This window comes from Polypterus senegalus, chromosome 8 (genome assembly GCF_016835505.1).
Source record: "Polypterus senegalus isolate Bchr_013 chromosome 8, ASM1683550v1, whole genome shotgun sequence".
NCBI classification, from domain to species: domain Eukaryota; kingdom Metazoa; phylum Chordata; class Cladistia; order Polypteriformes; family Polypteridae; genus Polypterus; species Polypterus senegalus.
Genome location: NC_053161.1, coordinates 166,901,184 through 166,923,730, shown reverse-complemented (window position 1 = coordinate 166,923,730; position 22,547 = coordinate 166,901,184). Strand labels below are relative to the sequence as shown.

At 45.6% G+C, this 22,547-nt stretch overlaps 1 protein-coding gene and 1 long non-coding RNA gene across 2 annotated transcripts in view; one reads left to right on the top strand and one right to left on the bottom strand.

Moving 5' to 3' along the window:
• The window catches only part of LOC120534441 (NACHT, LRR and PYD domains-containing protein 3-like), a 59,972-nt gene that overhangs the window by 18,105 nt on the left and 19,320 nt on the right, over positions 1-22,547 (bottom strand). Inside the window, exon 4 of the mRNA XM_039762013.1 lies at positions 9,843-10,016. Coding sequence (XP_039617947.1) covers positions 9,843-10,016 — 174 coding nt within the window. The remainder of the gene's footprint in view (positions 1-9,842; positions 10,017-22,547) is intronic.
• LOC120534475 lies at positions 13,711-14,482 on the top strand. Its single transcript, XR_005634763.1, has 3 exons — positions 13,711-13,804; positions 13,886-13,915; positions 14,284-14,482. It is a non-coding gene; the product is annotated as an uncharacterized LOC120534475 (long non-coding RNA).

Here is a 22,547-nt window from a genome sequence, read left to right as displayed (position 1 = left end):
AGAACCCCAGATTTTTTGGAGCATGTTTGACAGAGCATGAAACATATCAAGGGTGACAAAACAAAATGAAATGGTGAGAAAAAACAGGGCTGTTATCAGATGTCTAATGAATGCAATGGTGCTGCTTTGCTGCCAGGAGTTAGAGACCAGGAGACCTGATGACAGCAAAGATTCCTTCAAGAAAGGAAACTCCAGAGAATTTACAAATGCATTTTCAAACTCTGCTGATATCTTGGCTGCTCAATCGATCATTATCTGTGTTTGCTGGAATTCTGGCTTATCACCATCCCCACAACTGATATCCTTGCTAGTACTACAGCTTCAGTTCTTTAGGATATCAAAGATGAGGTCCAAACAAGCAGACTGGAAGACGTGATGTGCATATGGTTGACCTCATTATTGGTTGCTTACTTGTAATATTTCCATTGTACCATTATATTGTATTGAGAATTACTTGTGTCCTGTTCTGTGTATTGTATTGTATTTACTCCTCCCCCCACTTTTTTGACACCCACTGCACACCCAACCTACCTGGAAAGGGGTTTCTCTTTGAACTGTCTTTCCCAAGGTTTCTTCCATATTTTCCCTACTAGGGTTTTTTTGGGAGTTTTTCCTTGTCTTCTTAGAGAGTTAAGGCTGAGGGGCTATCAAGAGGCAGGGCCTGTTAAAGCCCATTGCATCAATTCTTGTGTGATTTTGGGCTATAGAAGTACTTTTAAAATTGTATTGAATTGTAAATTGTATGTATCAGAAGGATTAGATGCTAAGACTTGGATGAGTTGGCCATATTTTAAAAGTACTTACTCAAATGAATCAGTCAAGTAAATATATAGAAGAGGTCTGCATTAATTATAGCCACACACAGGGCTTGAGAAATCTGCTAAAGCTCACAGGCACCATAAGAATCTTCTTGGCATAACTGTAATGGCAGGGTGTTGTACTGTGTCAGCCATTATTGATGAAATGAGAAGTCAAGCAAAATGACTACAAACTGCCTATATTATTTATGAATATTATCTATACTAATAAAAGGCAAAGCCCTCACTGACTGACTGACTCACTCATCACTAATTCTCCAACTTCCAGGCTCATTCCTTACAGCTTACTTACAAAAGTTGGGCAGGTTTCATTTCGAAATTCTACGCGTAATGGTCATAACTGGAAGCTATTTTTCTCCATATACTGTAATGGATGTTAGCCCGATAGCCGTGGGGGCGGAGCTGTGTGTGACATCATCATGCCTCCCACATAATCACTTGAACTGATTGTGACCGCAGTACGTAGAAAAGAAGGAAGAGCTCCAAAGAGCGATGAAGAAAAACGCGGAATACTTTATTCGCGAGATACAAGTTTAATGAGAAGACACGAGGTATAAACGAGACTTTGGATCACTTTGTAACGGAGTTAAATTTGCTGTAGCGAGAAACTTTTAAGTGCTGGATCTTAGCTAACATTAAATAACGCCGTGGACATCGCAAGATTGCACTAGATAGCACAGGCACAGCTCAGAAGCTTCGATGCATGTACTCCGAGCAGCTCACGTGAACTGACTATGAGCGCAGTGCGCAGAGAAAGCAAGACCTCTAAAGAGCGCAGAGAGTTCACATGAACGTGTCTGCAAAAAGTGGCGTTTCCTGCACTGCAATAAAACTACAAAAGTCGGCCGTTGGCGCACGCGTGCGTGGTTAGCTGTGCCGGCCTTTGAGACGCTGACTGTGCTTCTGCCTTAAGTGAAAGTAAACACTTTTCATTTTTTTCCCCCTTCCCATGAGCTATAGCCCAGACAACCGTAAACACGGGATCCCATTTCTAGACTGCGGCAAACTAATATTAAGGTGCTTCGCACTTTCTTTTACATGCATACGATTATGAGGTCGTCAGGTCGGATTATGAAGACACGCACAGGAGTGGAGGATCGACAGTGCCATCCCGGACAGTTAATGGCAGGGCCGTCTCTCCAGTCTACACGAGACCCACCGCGACGCTCATACCGTCAGCGAAGACCTCTCTCTACACTATATTAAAGAAAAAGGCAAGTTTCCTTTCTTTACACCTTTTTTCCTTTTATCCCCAACCAAAGCCTTTCTCTCTTAACACTGCAGAGGACACAAAAATGATTTTCTTTTAATTGCTGGTAACGCCGGTAAGGCACATTACCACAGGCAGAAATTTGGACGTTCACATAGAAAATGTAATTTCTATACCACAGCCGTCGTGTAGCGCCTTTCAAAAGGGATCAACTACCAAGAGATCATCCATATACATTTTAGCTGCTGTTAGTACTACTTACCTGTTATGTTATACTGGCTTTAAAATGTAGTTTACCCGCAACCACTCCAGTAGTGCTCAATGTATGTTTACTTCTTAAAACGCTTTACTGTTTAATAACTTATAGATTACATTTTATTTTTTTCCTTTGCACTCAGTGAGCGAGGCCAATGGGTGATCAGTTTATATATATATATATATATATATATATATATATATATATATATATATATATATATATAGTCACAAGAACGAGACATGGACAGATAAAGAGATGGCGCAGCCACCCGTATATTGTGGTATCCTGGCTGCAAAGTCGTTTTCTTATTGAAATACAGAGCACTGAAGTGCATACAACCGAGTCCAAAACAAGACTGAGGAAACAAAGGAAAGGGGCAGGTTTTAAAGGGGAGACAGGAAGTGAGGTCGTATGGATCTGGCATGTGGTCTTCCACCATTGGCTCAGAGCGGAGGTGACATCAGAGGGACTGGAGCTGGTGTGGCCGACTTCCATTGGCTCAGTCCCGAAGTGATGTCAGGAGATCCAGGTGAAATCCCGGGGATGGTCTACAGGCAAGGGAGAAAAGAGTCAGTGCACTCTGCCACACCCGGCATGCCTCCAAACTGCCTTCACTCAAGCCCTTTAGCTGCCTCCCATGCGCAAGTGTGTGACAAGGCCCCCCCCCCCTTAGCCCAGACCCGGCGGGTCGGGCGACTAACCGAGAGGTCGTGAACCCGAGAAGAGCATCAGCGTTGGCGTGGGAGCGCCCGGCGATGAACGGCGAAAACTTGTACGGCTGCAGGTCAAGAAACCACCGGGTGACCCGTGGATTCGACTCCTTGTGGAGGGCCATCCACTGTAGGGGTGCATGGTCCGTGACAAGGGTGAATTCCCGGCCCAACAGGTAGTACCTCAGCTGAGTAATCGCCCATTTAATCGCCAGAGCCTCCCTCTCCACCGCAGCATACCTGGTCTCCGGTCCAACAGTTTCCGGCTCAGGAACATGATGGGGTGCTCCACACCATCGACGCTTTGGCTCAGCACGGCGCCCAGGCCTGTGTCGGAGCGTCCGTCTGGAGGATGAAAGGCAAAGAAAAGTTAGGTGCCATCAAAACAGGTGTGGACGTAAGGGCCTGCTTTAAGTCACCAAATGCAGCGCCTGTTTTTTCAGTCCATGCCACAATGTTCGGGGCCCTCTTCTTTGTTAAATCAGTCAAGGCGCGCTCTCTCCGAAAACCGAGGTACAAACCGGCGGTAGTACCCGGCTAACCCGAGAAAGGCTTGGACCTGCCGCTTGGTTCACGGACAGGGCCATTTCAGAATGGCATCAATTTTGGAGCACTGTGGCCTTACGGTACCCCGACCCACCAGGTAGCCTAAATATTTGGCCTCGCTTAATCCGAAGAAGCATTTCCTGGGATTAATCCGGAGCCCGGCCTCACCAAGTGTCCGTAATACCGCTTGGACATGCTGTAGGTGTTCCTTCCATGTGCTGGAATAGATGACCACGTCATCCAGGTAGGCAGCACTGTATGAGTTATGAGGCCGAAGCACTTTGTCCACCAGACGCTGAAAGGTTGCTGGAGCCCGTGTAACCCAAATGGAAGGACACGATACTGCCAGTGTCCGCTAGGGGTACTAAGCGCGGTTTTACCTTGCGAGTCCGTTAAAGGAACCTGCCAGTACCCTTTCGTCATGTCAAGTGTGGTCAGGTATTGAGCCTGTCCAAGCCTCTCGAGGAGGTCGTCCACGCGTGGCATTGGATAAGCATCAAATTGGGAGACTTGATTAAGCCGACGGAAGTCATTGCAGAACCTCCAACTTCCGTCAGGCTTACCGACGAGCACAATGGGGCTGGACCAGGGACTATAACTTTCCTCAATCACACCTAGCTCCAGCATGCGCTTGATCTCAAGCTCCACTTCAGCCTTTTTGCCTCGGGAAGGCGATACGGGCATTCTCGGACAACAACCCCGGGCTCTGTCACGATGTTGTGCTCAATCAGAGAGGTCCTTCCGGGGTTCTCACTGACTACCTCCCGAATGGTCCGGATAACTGTTTCCAGCTCCTGCCGCTGTCTGGGACTTAAGTCCGTTCTGAAGTTAAGGTCGTGTGTGTGGCGAAGAGTGGCGGGCTGGCGGAGGAGGGATCGGGGTCCCTGTCCTTCCACGGTTTCAGCAGGTTCACATGATAACCCCGCTCCTTTGGCCGACGATTGGGTTGACTCACCAAATAGTCGACCAGTCCCTTCCTCTCCTTAACTTCGTAGGGGCCCTGCCAGTGGGCAAGCAATTTAGAGTGGGAGGTAGGCACTAGGACCATGACCCGATCTCCGGGCGGAACTCCCGAAGAGGCGTGCGCGGTTGTAGTACCGGGCCTGTGCTGCTTGAGCTTCCTCCATGTGACTTTTAAGGACAGGCCGAATCTTTCCAAATCTATCGCGTAACTGCGCGATATACTCCAGTATGTTTGTGGAGGGAAGAGCCTCTTCTTCCCAGCCTTCTTTCAAAATATCTAATATGCCCGAGGTTGTCGCCCGTACAGCAGTTCAAAAGGGGAGAACCCGTGGAGGCTTGTGGGACTTCCGATAGGCAAAAGGACGAGGGGAGGAGCTGATCCCAGTTCCTTCCATCCTCGCTGACCACCTACGCAGCATTTGCTTGAGAGTTTGATTAAACCTCTCTACTAATCCGTCGGTTTGAGGATGATACACGAGGTCTTTAAATGCTTTATTTTCAGTAATCTGGCAGTCTCCTTGAACGTCTCCGAGGTGAAGGGGGTCCCCTGGTCTGTCAAGACTTCTTTGGGGATCCCCGCGCGAATACCCTAGTAATTCCCGTGCGATGGCTTTAGAGGTAGCTGGCGCAACGGAACAGCTTCGGGTATCGTGTGGCGTAATCCACGAGGACTAAAATGTACTTGTGTCCTCGGGCTGAGGGCTCCAGGGGTCCCAACCAGGTCGACCCCGATTCTGTGGAAGGAACGTCAATCAGTGGAATAGGAATGAGAGGAGCACGGTCCCTCCTAGGAATTTGTCGCAGTTGACACTCCGGGCAGGAAGCGCAAAGCGGCGAACCTCCTCATTAATTCCTGGCCAGTAGAAACGGGCTTGATCCGCTCCAGAGTTTTTGGTGCCCAGGTGGCCACCTAGGAGGTGGGCGTGTGCTAGCTCGCAGACCTGCGCGGAAGGTACGCGGCACTAGCAGCAGCCTCGTCTCCTGCCCGTCATGCATTGCTACACGGTAAAGGAGGTCATTATCTAGCACAAAGTAGGGGCCCTGTGGCATCGACTGATTAGTGCGCTGGCCATTGACAAGGACCACTGCATTTTTTACAAACTTCAGGGAGTCATCATTCCATTGCTCCCTTCTAAAAGAAGCCGGCGTTTCTTTAAATTGGAACCGCAACACGGAGAGAGGGTCAGCGTCGACCTCAATGGGCGTGGTTTCCTCCCGCTCCGCCGCATCGTTGGTGGATGACGTGTTAGCCCGCGATGGCCCGGGAGTTGCCACGTCAGTCAGGGCGACCGCTTCGTCTCTCTCTGCCGGCTGATTACACGGCGTGGAGGCAGCTTGAGACGGGTTATCTCCGTCCATAACGAGGCCCAAATTAACCCCGGGAGTGGTATGTGTCTCACCGCTTTTGATTTTAGACCAGTTCCGCCCTAGTATCACCGGGTGTGGAGGATCAGGTAGGACCGCTACGGTGAGTTCTGAACTGACCCTCCGTAACTGATGACACAGCGGCGGACCTGTACCAGCGGATGTCTCCGTGGACACAGGTTATACCGGTCTTAAATTTTAGCCACTGTTGCGGTTGCACAAAGCGGCGGGCAACAATGGAAATGTTGCTACGGTCGAACAAACCTGTGGTCTTGTGTCCGTTGACGATCACCACGCCAGTATGTGGGACCGCCAACGGATTAGCCAGAGCACACCAACCCCTCCTCGCCCTCCACCTGCATTCCTCCTTGCCCCCAAGCGGTTTGCGAGCCCGCGGCACAGCGGACGCCCGTACGAGCTCCGGATTGTACAGGGAGAGGCTAGGTCTTGGAACATACCCCGGCTGGGTTTGACATGAGGACGGTCCTGCTCCCCCAGAGTGTGAGGCCGCCCTCTGCGTCTCCATAAGCTCTATGAGCTCAGACATGTTCTTAAACCGCCGCCCCAAACCGGCTGGGTGAAGCCACGGGAAGCGCTTCCAGGAGCAGATAGCAAGCTACCTGCTCTATTATTTGGTAGGGCGTGTTTTCAAATGGCGTAGCCAATGCCCTACCATTGCCCATAAGGACCAGGCTTGTCTGTTGGTCGGCCGCTCAGGGTCCAACCTCCATTTTTTTATTTTATTCACCTGCCAGTCTGGGGCACCCCTAGGTGGTAAATGGGGCTTTGGTTTCGCAGGGAGGCAGGCACTCTCCCCCAGGAGAGCATACTGAGTCCCTTTTGCCTCCCCCCTCCAGGGCAGCCCAATTCTGTGAGCCCCACCCACACACTCCCTGGCCTCTCCAGATGGCCTAGTTATGAGTGCCGGGAGCGGAGCCCGCACCAGGTCACGCCGGACGCGGGCACCCTCCCGCCTGAAGACTCGGCCCCGGTACGCTCCCACCTGGGTATATTGCAGGTCCTGTCCCCTTCTCTTCTGGGACTTCTCCATCCTGCCGACTACGCCACTGTCACAAGAACGAGACATGGACATAAAGAGTTGGGGCAGCCACCCGTATATTGTGGTATCCTGGCTGCAAAGTCGTTTTTCTTATTGAAATACAGAGCACTGAAGTGCATACAACCGAGTCCAAAACAAGACTGAGAAACAAAGGAAAAGGGGCAGGTTTTAAAGGGGGAGACAGGAAGTGAGGTCGTATGGATCTGGCACGTGGTCTTCCACCATTGGCTCGTAGCCGGAGGTGACATCAGAGGGACTGGAGCTGGTGTGGCCGACTTCCATTGGCTCAGTCCCGGAAGTGATGTCAGGAAATCCAGGTGAAATCCCCCGGGAATGGTCTACAGGCAAGGGAGAAAAAGAGTCAGTGCACTCTGCCACACCCGGCATGCCTCCGAACTGCCTTCACTCAAGCCCTTTAGCTGCCTCCCATGCGCGCGTGTGTGACAATATATATATATATATATATATATATATATATATATGAATGACCTCCAAAGAGCGCGGAGAATTTTGATCACGTGAACGTGTCTGCAAAAAGTGGCGTCTCCTGCCCTGCAAAACTTGAGCAGCCAGCGCGCGTGCATAGCTGTGTCGGCCTTTGAGACGCTGACTGCGCTTCTGCCTTAAGCCAAAGTGAGCACTTTTACTTTTTTTCCTCCTCCTCCTGAGCTATAGACACCGTCTTTAAAATGTAGTTTACCCGAAGCCACTCCAGTAATGCTCAATGTAGCTTTACTTCTTAAAACGTTAATGTTTTACTGTTTAATAACTTATAGACTATATTTTATTATTTCTCCCTTGCACTCAGTGACCAAAGCTATACACACACATATAGACACATACATATATATATATATATACCTGTGTGTATATATATATATATATATATATACATACACGCACACACACACACCTATCTACATTATATATACACACATACATACATACACACACATATTTATAATTTGTGTGTATGTATGTATATATATATGTGTGTGCATATATGATGTAGATAGGTATGTATATATATATGTAGACTCAAACCCATTATTGACAGCAGCAATCCAAGCTGTGAGAAAACACTAAAAAGGAGGTCGTGTCAGACGTCGTGGTACATTTTCTGATACAGCTAGACGAAAACAACTTTGTGACGCTGCGACCAAATACACAAAACAATTACTTTGACAATCATGTTACATTATTTTGTGTGTGTGTGTGTGTCTCCCTCGCACGCTTGCATGTGTGTGTGTGTGTCTCGTGCGCGTGTGTGTCTCTCTTTATCCCACGCGTGTGTGTGTGCGCGTGTGTCTTCGTGTGTCTCTCTCGCGCACGTGTGTGTGTGTGTGCGCGCGTGTGTGTCTCTCTCGTGCATACGTGTGTCTGTCTGTGTCTCTTGCTCTCTCTCAGTGCACAGGGAAAGCACAGGGAGAGACTGAACATGTGTGGAAATCATCGGTTCGCACAAACCGAAAGGGAAACTTGCTTGTTCCTATACTGAGTGTGTGGTCCTGAACAGAGGAAAAAGTTTGTCGTGCTTTTTGGTCATAACCCGATTTGTACATGTTCAAAGACGATTGTGAACCGAGCCACTGTATTAGGTTCCTAATGTGTAAAATTATAACATAGTTTGACATTTAATAGGCTTTTTCTTAACACCTTCCATTATCCGACATTTTCGCTTATCCGACGTTCTGCCAGCCCGTTTATGTCGGATAAACGAGACTCTACTGTATTTAAATTGTAACTTAACTTCTGCTTGTCTTTTACTACACCTAATTGCCTGACGTTAGTAACTAATAAGTCTGTGTACTGCCTGAAACTACACATCAGCATTTATCAGGATGTATGGTTGTCAATATTCAAATGTAATATTGGCTCATTGTTATTATTTTCCGAATATTATCAACTAGCCATTCCCCGCGGCTCCGCCCGCATAGTAGTAAAACAGGTCAAACTTTAAAAATCAATAAACAAACAGGTATTGCTAGCTTAGCGGAGGTAAGTTACACTACAAACGTAGAGGTAGATCGACTCCCCACTCCTGACGTCAAACATCCTTCTACCCCTCGGCCTGCAGGCTCTGTCTCAGATTAGCATGAATATATCAAGCGAACTGTAATACTTAGCACGATGAGAGAAGTTGCAAAATCAACCGGAATGTTCAAGCAAATTCTAGAAAAAAACCCGATCTTCAGCCATTAAGTAGTTCTCTCGTTTGCTAGTTAAGCAGATGTAAGAAACACCTCAAGGCTGGCACGTGAATGAGGAGGACCTCAGCCTGCTGTGTGTCTCTCTGGTTTGTGCAAATAAATTGGTACCACTAGTGAACTATGATTCTTAGCACAATGAGAGAAGTCGCAAAATCAACCAGAATGTTCAAGCAAATTCTACAAAAAAAAAACCCGATCTAAATCCGTTAAGTTGTTCTTTCGTGAAAAGCGGACAGACAGACAGACAGATGTTGGATTTTATATATATACAGTGGTGTGAAAAACTATTCTGTAGGTTTGGATTTTTTTTCTCCCTAAATAATAAAAACCATCATTTAAAAACTGCATTTTGTGTTTACTTGTGTTATATGTGACTAATGGTTAAATGTGTTTGATGATCAGAAACATTTTGTGTGACAAACATGCAAAAGAATAAGAAATCAGGATGGGAGCAAATAGTTTTTCACACCACTGTATATATATATATATATATATATAGAGAGATAATACATTATTTGAAGTTGTAACTTAACTCCTGCTTGTCTTTAACTCTATGTAATTGCTTGAGGCTATAGATGTAGAAGGGAAAGGGGGGAGAAATCATAAAGTACAATACCTTGCAAACAGTGGTACGTCTATGGGATTTGAGGCAAGACACAAAACAGTGCCAAAGTCATAAGAAATGAAATCCCCTCACTCACCTCAGTTTCTCTAATTTGCAATGTTTGCTCCTCAGCCCCTTAAACACCTGAGCCACTCCTGCATTTTTCATTTTGTTGTAATTCAGCTCCAGTTCAGACAGCCGGGAGTTTGGAGAAGAAAGTGCCAAGAAGATAGCCGAGGAACATGTGGGGATGAGGGCACAATCAGACAGTCTGTGGAGAAGAAGAGAGACAAGTGAGGACATGTGGTGGGACAAACAATAGGTGCCCACCATCTTTCCCTTTAATTAAAACATAAAAAGTTAGGTAAAATAGCAGAAAAAAATGGGTGTGAGTTGCTGGAGTCTCCTCCATTGTGAGGCATATTTCAAGAAGAAATGTCATAAAACTAAAATGGGTATATGTGGAGAAGAAGAAAATGGAGAGACAAACACCATGTGGTGTGAAAACAAGACACACAAGAGGATCTAATGGCTTTCTTTTCAGCTCTTCATCAGTTTTTCTTATTTTTTTTTGTCCAAACAGTTTCAGCTGATGGCATCATTAAAGTAGACGTGAGGAGGACATCAACTCAGCAGATTTGTGTTTTCTACTCCATTATTTGAACTTCTGTGTTTTAGTCCATTCCTGTTTATCAGTGGCCATGTGTGGCTTGTTGGTTGGATACGTCAGTAAGAATTTGACTGGACTGTCAATGGGATGACACAAGGAGCAACTGTCACCTGTTTGAGGACAATGAATGACCAGAAAGGCCTGTCTAATAAAGTCAGTGTCACGTGCTGAACTTGTCACTTCAGTCCACATTCATTGTCATCATTTCTTCCACAATCCCTCACTACATTTTTCTTGTCATTGTCACCACATTAAAGTCTCCTTTCAAATCCTTGTCACCTCAGTATCAGCTCAGCTTTATCGGTTTATTGTCTAAATGTCCACATTGTCTCTTTGTCTCTCTTTGTTCCTTCAAGTCAGACCCCTGCTGTGTACATTGTGTCTATAAATTCGCAGACAGGCAGACAACCAGGGGTCTCAGTAACTGTTTTGATGACTGTGAGCAGAGCTGGACACTCAGATTTGTCACTGAACAGGAGACTGCTTGTATTTGGACTGAAATCCAATTTGAACCCTACAGCAACACTGTCCTCAAAGGTACTATATACATGGCAGGGTCTTCTGTCTGTCGTGTCATTCAGACAGAAGTCACCACTCAAACTGGCATGTCATAAAGAAAGGACATTGGCAGTCACACTGAACAGACAAAGTTTTCACATTTAATGCAAGTGGGGTGACAAACTCAGATTTTTGTTTGTCATTCAGGACGCAACTGTGTTCATTTGCAGAAGGCCATTTATAAATGCTGGCCTAGCCAAGTCTGCAGTTTAATTAGATGTAACAATCAGCCTTTATTTTATTTAGCAGAAGTATAATGCAAACAAGAGGACAATTAAAAACAACAGGAACAAAGACAATCAGCAATCAGTGACAAGGGTGAGCCGACATAAACAGAGAGGAGGTGGTGGCACATTGGAGGACATGACAGTCCAGTCTAGGAGGGACAGACAGAAGATTTGAGTGACACCGCTCTCTATCCAGCCATTCTCTCTTCGGCCTGTGAGCCACCTGAGCTCAATGGACAATCTCCACACAGCCAACTGATGCCTGGGGTTCAAGATGACAGGCTTGTTGTGCCACAACGAGCGTCTCTCTCTCAGCGTCACTACACACGCACAGATGGTGGATGGACAGACTTTGGTCCTCAGTAGGAGAGTTTGAACACTGGATAGGCCTCTGCTCTTCATGGCCACTGAATCACAGTTAAAGGGTTTGGATAAGAGACATGAAATATGAAAGCTTGAGTAATAAATAAGAAAGAGGATAACAAGAATTCTGCGGTGGGCTGGTGCCCTGCCCGGGATTTGTTTCCTGCCTTGCGCCCTGTGTTGGCTGGGATTGGCTCCAGCAGACCCCCGTGACCCTGTAGTTACGATATAGCGAGTAGTATAATGTCAGGCGGCTTCTGTCAAAATTTAATCCGAGTTTGATTGATGAGATTAAACCACGCCCCCTTTAATCGAAGACCGGAAGTCCCGCCCCCACCCACCATCTGTTGTTAGTTGACCTTGGATGACCTTTCAGGAAGTACCCTCCCCCACCACCGGTTGTTTTGTTGACCTTGGATGACCTTGATCCGGGCCCCTGTTGATTAATGACAGGAAGTCCCCACCCCCAACCACCGGTTGTTTGTTGACCTTTAGCCCAGCCATCTGTTTTCCCCAGGAAACTGTCAAGGGCAATTTGATGGATGCCCCCCACCCTCCTTGAACCCCCACCACCCCGCCCCCTGCTTGGCCACCTGCATTGCCCCATCTCACTAGGGCAAGTTCAGACATGCCCAAGGGCTGCCTAGGCCCCCTTGAACCCATCACCACCCCACCACTTCCCAGCCCCCCACCCCTCTTCCAAAGAGGTTCAGGCATGCTGCAGCCGGTCCCTGGACAAGTTCAGGCATGTTCCTATCCATACCCAGACTGAATGGCCTGCCTAAGCCTCACTGCAGCACATGATGTCTGGCCCCTCCGCTTCCTGGGACATACACACACACAGGCTCCGTTCGGACCGATCTAACTTGTCGCCGTTCCTGCCAATATTGCTTTAGGTAAGAATCCCTGTATCTATGTAACAATTATTTTAAAAATATCTATCTATCTAATCGTTGCTATATCATTTGTAAACTCCCTTGTATTTTATCTAAGACAAAACAGCCTTTTCCTTCCCATCTCCGTGAAAATCCTTTCACAGACAGGCTCTGAGTTTAAAAGCATTCAGCAGCGCACAGAAAGACAAGCAGTCTAGCGTTTAGCAGCCCCGCAGGCGTGTGCTTGTAGTTCAAAGCACGTTGAAATACAAGCTGCCCGGCACCCTCTGCGCAGCCTGGCTTTTAGCAGTCCCTGCGCGCATCCGCGAGCTGGTCATTCCCAAAGCACACAGAAAGGATCTCTCTCTGTTCACACTGAGTCGGGCGCAGCTAGAGCCGTCAGTGCATGCCATATGGGTGGAGCTGTGTGTAAGTTCACCTCCTCCCTGACAGCTCCGCTGATTCAGTCCAGGCGCGCAGGCTTGTCAACAGCTGAGCGTAAGCCCCGTTCTTCCATCCCCATGCGCTTAGCTTGCGCAGATACTTTTCTCCCAAAGACGGATGGATGTTGAAAAGTTAAAGGCTTTCATGATAGCGTGTAAAACACGTGATAACTAGTTCGCTAAGTCCTTTAAAAATAACACAGTTAAATAAGATGCAGCAGTTCCCTTGTAAAGCACCTTGGAGACGTCTAAATGCTAAATGAATTAATATATTTATAATTTGTATTTAAATCGATCTAAAACAACCCTTTTTCTACCCCTGTTAATCCTCCCCTCATGAAGAAATCTGGATAGTTTTTTCTAAAAGTTTGAATGGGTTAATCAGAGCGGATATCTCGGGCTGTGGTCTTTGGGGAATCGGTGGCACTTCCGCAGTTTGGCTGGCTCAGGACGTTGATGACCTTTAACCTCGGAGCAAAACAGAATGCGTCTGTTTAATCAAATCTACGAGTTACAACGGAATCTATTAGGCGAATTCGGATAACCATTAACTTTGTGACCGGATCAAAATTTTTGCAAAGGTGAAAAGGTCTTGCGGAGATACGTACAGATGTTTAAACAAATCTATTAGGCGAATTCCGGACCACACTGGACAAAGGGCATTATACGGATGTCCGATTTAAATGATTGGGGCACATTGTAAAACACCCGCTTCTTGGATCTATAAATAAGCCGCGGTCGGACCCCAAGCCCCATACCTCTACGCTTTGTTCAGAACTGCAAAGATGAATCGCTCCCAATACGGTTTGTCAGCACGAATTTATTAGAATAATGTATTGTAATTTTAATGACTGCATCTAAATGAAATCTAATTATTCTTGATACAGACCAAACTGCAACAATCGTCACAACCGAGCACCCAGGTAAGACTATTTATGATTTTATTAGCGTTAAATGAAAATGTTTTAAAAACTGAGGTGTGAATTCTTATATTTTTTCCTTAGAGTTGTTCATACCCGTCGATTCGCAAAATGGTAAAAACCTTTTTTAATATATCTTGTTTAATACGCGCATGGCTTGCATATCAGTATTTAGGCTGCTGGCGTGCGTATATCGGCAAGGGGCGGGGGGGGGGCGGTTGGGATAGGTGATCGGTAGCTCGCGTGCATGTATAAGCGCTTACGTGTTTGTCAATATAAAACTGTTTATAACATGTTTCTTCTGGGTTGATCCGCTCATGAAATGGGCTGAGGAGTCTATAAACGTATCTTAACTAACCGCATGAACGAAGTGCGTGAGTGAATATTTGAGTATAATTACTGGGTTGTAATGGAAAATGTCTTGGAATACAATAAAGTTATTTCAAAACGTGCGGTTGATTCATTTATTTTCTTTTCTTTAGAATTATTTATACAGATAGAGTCGCCAATCGATTTTAATCAACCAGGTGAGATTTTTTATTAAAATACTAAAATGTTTACATCGTTTCTATGTGCTTACGTGTGCGCACGCGCACTCTGGTGTGTGCACCGTCGTGCATGTGCGCAGGCGTGCATGTAATTACTAGCGTTCGGAAGCCCCCGAGCGTTGCTAAAATGAAATGTAAGACGTACCAAAAGTATTGTTGAATCATCGGGTAAATGAATATTATAACGTGTTTCTGTATTTATGTATATATTTATATTTTATTACCTTGAGACCCGATTATTTTGAAAATGATTTACCCAATTTAGTTTAGGGATTGCTCATGCAGTTTGTTAAAGTGCTTGGTAGTTACAAGAAGCCTATCGGGTTGAATAGGGGTGATGCATATTAAAACGTTGTGTGATAATTAACCGTTTGAGGGCCGTGTGTGTGTGGGTGTGTGCGTGTGCGTGCATGCGTGCGTGCGTAAGCACGTGTAGAGCAGCTTGTGTATGTATGTGGGTGTCTGGATTGGTGCTTGGTCATTTGGTTCAGCTGCTGCAAGAGCCCGTGTAGAGCAGCTTGTGTATGTATGTGGGTGTCTGGATTGGTGCTTGGTCATTTGGTTCAGCTGCTGCAAGAGCAGGGATTGGGAAATGTTATTTTAAATAGGGGTGTATTTTGTTTTGTAGACGAAAATTCTGTACAAAACCAAACAGATTCTCAAAGGGATTACGCTGATTTGTACAGTCACGGTAAGTGGCCTTTTCAATTTATGGATGAAACTTTGGGGATCACACTTATCTGCAGATTTTGTGTAAAGAGTCCTTTAACTGAGAAGGTTATAATTTTATTTTCAGATTCAACTTTCCCGGGTGTTTTAACACAATTGCTGCAAGGTTCAGACAATCTAGAAGTCTACAAAAACTGGGAGGATCCACAACCAACCACAACTTCTCAGAGCATCAGGGGGTATTCTCCAACAGCCTCTCAGAGCAGCCGAGGGCAGCCTCGAGCATCAGGGGGTATTCTCCAGCAGCCTCTCAGAGCAGCCGAGGGCAGCCTCGGAGCATCAGGGGGTATTCTCCAGCAGCCTCTCAGAGCAGCCGAGGGCATTCTCCGACACCCAGCCAGAGCAGCCGTGGGTATTCTCCAGCGCAATCGTCGGCGTCTTCTAATTCTAGACGCCGTTCATCCCCCAGGTGGGGAACTTTACCGACATCGCCTCACTCTGAGCGAGGATCTCGCGAAGAAGTCGTTATTCACCCCGATATTCCCATCAGCCTGACCACGACCGGAGACATCGCGAAAGACTGGTGCTGTTGGGTGACGTTCTTCGCTGGGCATTTGAACAATTTATAGAATTAGAGTCTCCTGGGTACAATTCCGTACCCGACATGAGTTTACATTTGCTGCATCTGTATACTTTTTCCAAGGTTCTACCCAGAAATTAAAGAATAGGTTTTATATTTACTTTTTTTTCTTTCAATAAGAATAACATTGAATGCAAATTTTTATTTTCTGTGCTTATAACTGTAACCTTTGCTTAAATTTAGGTCATGCCTGAAAACGGGTCTAGCGCTAGCAGCAAAGAACGCGACAGCAGTGACAGCAGCAACGACAGTGGAACAGACAGCTTCCGTGAACATCCTGTAGGGCGCAAAGGTAGGAAAAGGCCGTCCAGTGAAAACCTGAGACTATTAAAAGAGATGTCTGATAACCTTGAATATTCTATAAAACCCCCTAAAATACCTACCCCCGCGATCACCTGAAATTGTTCATTCACCAACCCCAGTGACACATCCTATTGACAATTTTGATCTCATTGATACATCGCTCCAGGTTCTAAATTCTGATGAAATAGCCGTAGTTAACGCTCTGTTGGAGCTTTTGAAGAATACCTCTTCTCAGGACAGAACGTCATCAGGCCCTTCACAACAACCAATTGCCCTAAACATGTATGTAGAATCCCCACAGCCTTCTACCTCAGGAATCTCGGGGCCTAGTAAGGCCAGTCTTCAACACCCACCTGTTGACGACTTAAAAGAGCGGATACTTCCTCCCCACATCCTCAGACAGGATCAGGAGTGACTAATTCGTCCGGGGTAAACTTGAGTCTCGAAACCAACTCTCCACAGCCATCTACCTCGCATACGGTGAATCCATCGTCTCCAGAGCCGCCAGTAAGTTCCCCACAACCCTCTACACCGCACACGGTGAATCCGTCAGTAATTTCCCCACAACCCTCTACCTCTCGATTAAATAATTTGTCTATAACGGATCGTCCAAAATTTAACAATATCGAGATTAGACACCGCTTCAATTTTTCAGAGGCCTACACACTTGATTCATTCGCCGAAGTTTTTAATCATATACACGAGACCCTTCAGCAAATATTAGACAGTTTTACGAACACTTTGAATCCTATGGATCTAGTTCAGTTAGAATTACGTGCCGAATCTCTCAACCCCAGTGTTTTCTCCCTAACCCCAGCTGGCCTGCTTTCTGTTGAAGACTTTTTTAATCAAATTGAATTACTTCTCCAGAGTCACGCTACTATTTTAGCCGATTCCAGTCTGGCGTTAATCGTTCAGGTGGTCAGGGTTCCATCTGGTGGCGGCGGGCTAGGCGTAAAGCCTGTTCCCTATTCAACGATGTAATCCTTCAAAAGAAACGGAAGCACCTATGGAACTCCTTTAACCGGGATGATCAGTGCTGTTTTGCCAGGGGTTTGCTGGCTGTATTAAACGATAAGTTCAGAAACAATCAGAAATTGTGTGAACAAGAGGCCCGCCGTCTGCACGTTGGGGTCGGTTTATCAACGGATCAGAAAGTAACGTTTTCAGATGTCGAAAAATTTGAGAGGCTACTAGGAATTAAAATCATCGTCTGGTACAGGGAACCGAACACCGTCACTCTATTAAAATTTGAAGCAACCCAGGTTAGAAAAACAAAGACTGCGTTCCTGTTTTTGCACCAGGATCATTATTACGGTATTTTGAATCTAAAAGGTTTTCTGGGGTTTTCCTACGTCTGCGATTTCTGTTACACGGGATATTCTATACCGTCACGGCATCGCTGCGAACAGCACTGTGATGTCTGTTTATCTACAAACTGTCTATTAGTTGACGAGGAGGCTTTACGATGTCCCGATTGCGTCGTTTCTGTCGATCAGGGTTTGCTTGAAATCCACAAAACCCGAAATGGAATGAAAAGACGTCGGTCTGAAAGTATATGGACGTCCTTAAAGTCTGTGTTCTCTGTTACGAGAGATACAGCTTGAAAGCCGGTTCAAAACCTCACAAGTGTCGACCCAAACACTGTCGCGTTTGTAGAGCAGTCGTAAAAGAGTCGGATGAAAACCATCAGTGTTTTATTCAAAGCTTACCGCAAAGACCAAACCATGAAAATACGTGTTCTACGATTTTGAGTGCCGTCAAGATGCTGGTACACACATCCCCAATTACATCCACTGCATGCATTGGAGCGGTCGATCATGGAGATGGGCCGGCGAGGACTGCGTAGCAAAATTCTTTCACAGATATCGATGTCCGAAATACAAAGATTACACGTTCATAGCTCACAATTCTAAGGGGTATGACGGATATTTCCTCATGAAATATCTCATCGAAAGCGGGCAAACTCCATTTGTTACATCTCAGGGTTGTAAATTAATGTGCTTTATAGAAGAAGATTACAACTTGAGATTTATCGACTCGTTGAACTTCTTACCTATGAAATTGAGCAGTATGCCCAAAGCCCTGGGATTCCAGGCTCAAAAAGGGTACTTTCCCCATTTCTTTAATACCGCTGAAAATCAAAATTACATCGGCCCATACCCGAGCCTAAATATTACGGCATTCAACACATGATGAGCCAGGAAAGAGAGGAGTTTTTGTCTTGGTACGACTCTATTAAAAGCGGAACCTTCAACTTTAGACAAGAAATGGCGTACTATTGTCGAAACGACGTGGTTATTTTGAGAACTGCCTGTATGAAATTTAGAGATGAAGTGATCGGGATCGGTAATATTGATCCTTTTCAGTGTATGACCCTAGCTTCTCTCTGTATGTCCATGTACAGACAAAACTGCATGCCTGATAATGCAATTGGAATCATTCCTACTGACCATTACAAAAGCACTCACAAAGCTTATTCTAATGCTTCTATTCAGTGGCTAATGTTTCTTTCCGAGAAGGAAAAAATAAACATTCGACATGCTCGGAATCACGGTGAAGTCAAGATGGGGTCCTTTTATCTAGATGGTTACGCGAAGTTCAGGGTGTCCCACGGCCTTTGAGTTTGCTGGCTGCTTTTATCACGGATGTCCAGAGTGCTACGATGCGCAAGCCAAACACCCTCTTACGGGGACGTCTTATGCAGAATTGTTTAAAACGTTTAACGATAAACTCATTAAATTGCGGGAAAACTTTAATCTGACGGTGAAAGTGCTTTGGGAACACGCTTGGGAGCGCATGAAAAAAGAGGACGCAGAGCTTCAAGATTTCTTAAGACGCTTTGAGTTTCCTGAACCTATCAATCCCGTGATGCCCTTTATGGAGGGCACCAACGCGATCAAATTATACCATAAAGTCCAAGGTGACGAGCAAATGCAATATTACGATTTTACAAGTCTGTACCCCTACGTCAACAAAACAAAAACCTACCCGATCGGCCATCCGACCTTTATTTTTGAGGAGTTTGGCGATCTTAAGCAATACTTCGGGCTCATTAAAATCACCATGCTCGCCCCACGCAATTTGTATTTTCCGGTCCTCCCTTTAAGAATTTGCAATAAATTGATGTTCGTTTTGTGCCGTACGTGTGCAGAAACCCAGACAACCACCGGCCTTTGCCATCACAATGATCGGGAAAGGTCTTTAACAGGAACCTGGTGCAGCGTCGAAATACTCAAGGCCTTAGATAAAGGGTACAAAGTTTTAAAAATTCATGAGATATGGCACTACGAGCAGAGTACCGCAGATTTATTTTCCGAGTACATCAAAATTCATCTGAAAGGCAAACAGGAGGCCTCTGGATGGCCATCTTGGGCCGTGGACGAAGCGCCCGCGGCGCTATGTTGACGACTATTTCTTAAAAGAAGGCGTCTTATTGGAGCGTGAAAACATAGCCTCCAACCCGCCAAGAGACAAATTTCCAAGTTATTTCTGAATTCTCTTTGGGGAAAATTCGGTCAGAAGCCTAACCAACTGACCACGACGTTTGTTAAACACACCCAAGAATTCTTTGATTACCTGTTCTCAGACATGTATCGGGTCTCCTATTTTGGCTTTGTCAGCGACGAAATCGCTCAGGTGCAGTGGAGGTATGCGGATGACCGATACGTGGTACCCGGCCCTGTCAATGTGGTGATCGCCGCTTTCACCACGGCCTATGCTCGGCTAGAATTGTACGAATTGCTGGATCGTTTAGGACCGAGGATTCTGTATCATGATACAGATTCCATTATCTTCACAGCATCGCCCGGACAGTACACCGCCGCTCGGCGACTATTTAGGCGAACTCACCAGCGAACTAGATCCTGATGACTACATTGAAGAATTTGTTTCTGGAGGTCCAAAAACGTACGCGTACAAAACGTTCAAAGGCAAGGTCTGCATGAAAGTAAAGGGTATTACTCTCAATCACCAAACGGCTCAAGAGGTAAACCTATATTCGTTAATGGATCTAGTGCATAGTTTTGTAGAAAACGATCTCACAAAAGAAATAACCGTTCATGGTACGCAGATTCATAGGAACAAAAGACCCTGACGTTGCAAAATCGCCCACTCAGAAAGAGATTCAGAGTGGTGTACAACAAAAGGGTTCTCTTGCCTGATTACACATCTCTACCCTATGGATACTAAAGAGGGCTTTGATGTAAGACTTCAACACCCGTTCTCAAAAATAGTCTCGGGACCCTCCTGTTCGGGCAAATCGCATTATGTGAAAAAGCTTTTGGAACACACAGACCATGTGCTTTCTCGCCGCCCTGACAATATAGTCTGGTTTTATAGTTGTTGGCAGCCTCTGTACGACGAACTATTAGCCAGATTTCCCAAAATCAAATTTTTGGAGGGATTACCCGCTTCCTTAAACGACGATGAACTACTACCGCCTGATCGAGTTAACTTGGTGATCGTCGGCGATTTGATGGAACAGGCGAGCCATAGCCAAGAGATAGAGAGGGCCTTCACAAAATATACTCATCACAGGAATTTGTCCATCATTTACTTGGTCCAAAATTTATTTTTCAAGGCAAGAAAAGTAGAACGATAAATCTGAATGCCAATTACATCACCCTTTTCAAAAACCCGAGAGATAAGCTGCAAATCACTAATTTAGCGTCAAATGTACCCGGTAGGGTGAAATTTTTCTTGAGGCCTTTGAGGACGCTTCTGCGACAACCTTACGGTTATCTGTTGGTGGATCTGAAAGCCCAGACGCCTGACAATTTCGTTTACGTGCGGTATGTTTCCCCGGCTGGCCTGTGGCGTCGTCGTGAAAAGATAAAGACGGGCGATTTTCGGTATTTGAAAACAGACGGCATGTCGTGCAGAATAAAAGAAATCTCCCTTTGCTCAAGACCCTGCACAGGGTCTCCTGTCGCCGAAGAAAAGCGATGCTGAGCGAGGCTCCTGACGATTTCATTTATGCTCTGGCCGAAATAGCTCTCAATACTTTAAAAGGCCATGTCCCCCTGACTTCTAGGCAGTTCAAGTTGCTGAAGAAGCATCGTTGCGCGTTAAAAACTCAGCGATAAAAACTGCCCGTTAAAAGAAAAAAGCCCTTTTAAATCAGAAAGGAGGTTTTCTCGGAGCCCTGCTAAGCGTGGCCATTCCTTTTATTACTAGTTTAATAGCTTCGAGAGTATAAATATGGAATATACGCGTAAGATGTACCTGGTCCCTCAACAACAAATGGCTCAGTGGCATCAGAAACCCCAGACTTCCAACGACATTTTAAGCGCTACGGAAAGCGAACTGGATAAACAGATGAAACACATACTTGAACGCGATGATTTGAGCGTCGATGCAAAAGTAAATCTTTATACGGCCGTCTTGCAAAGATACCTTACCTTTGTGAAAAAAGCGGATAAAGAAACCGGTTCTCTGACATTATTGATGCCTGTCGAGAACCAGGAGGTGCCGCCAGAGGCACTCAAAGATGCACCTAGTACCCCAGAAGAACGGGTGTACGACGAGATTTTAAAAGTGCTCGGATAAATCAAAGAAATATACTGAAATAATTTTACAGAAAATGACGCATCACCCTAATACAACCTATTGGAATGGCTTGGGAGAGTTTGTGTTTCGTGGAGAGCCGTTACCCGGAACGAATATGGTTGATCTAATGCGGAACTTAACAGCCCGTCATAACATACCATCCTATCGGAGACCTAGGGGTTGGAAAGAATTTATTAAGGCCCTGGCGGCTTGAACATTCCGACCTCGGCCGTACCAAACATGGACACTAGAGAACTTCTAGAGAGTTTCAAACCAACCTCCCCAGACGGAGCTTCTGCTGTCTCTGCTGCCTCTGCTGCCGCGGCGTCTGCTACCGATACACCTGTTGGCAGGAAAACCAGATCTCGCAAAAAGAATGAATGGATTCCTTATTGAAATGTAATTATATTTTTTGTTTAATAAAATATTATTTTTTTACACAGTTTGCCTATTCTTTATTAAGATAATTACAGGGTCCAGAACTTTGCATGCAGGGTTGATCCTGAAAGCTTCTTAAAGTGTTCTTAGACAAGGTGTTGACAAAATTTTGAACCATATCATCGTTCTTGGTGACTTCATTAAAATACAGGTTCATGACCTCTTGATAAGAGCGTCCTTTTCCTCTATGGTGCAGGAAAAAAATACAGTGTTGTCCGAGACGGTGGAAAACCAGTTTTGAAGCTGCGGGTATGGTGAATAATTTCTTTACAGTTTCTGTTTAAAAAGCTGTATATTTCCTCAGGAAAATAGATAAAGTCTGGTGGAGCTCCGTAGGAATCAAAAAATTCTCCAATTCCGTCTTCTCTGAGATGTATCGCCAACCAGTGTTCTCCGGGTTGTTTTTGACGGTGAGTATTGACGATGATCATGGTCGGGAGCTCCGTAAGTATCTTTTTAGGCAGTTCGTCGCAAGCCAACACTCCGTAAAACAGATTTTCTGTGTACGGATTACTGGACATGAGTTTGTTGATCTGCAGGGTATTCATGCTTTTAGTAATCATAAAGTATATTTCTTCTCTGGTTTATTTCAATAATG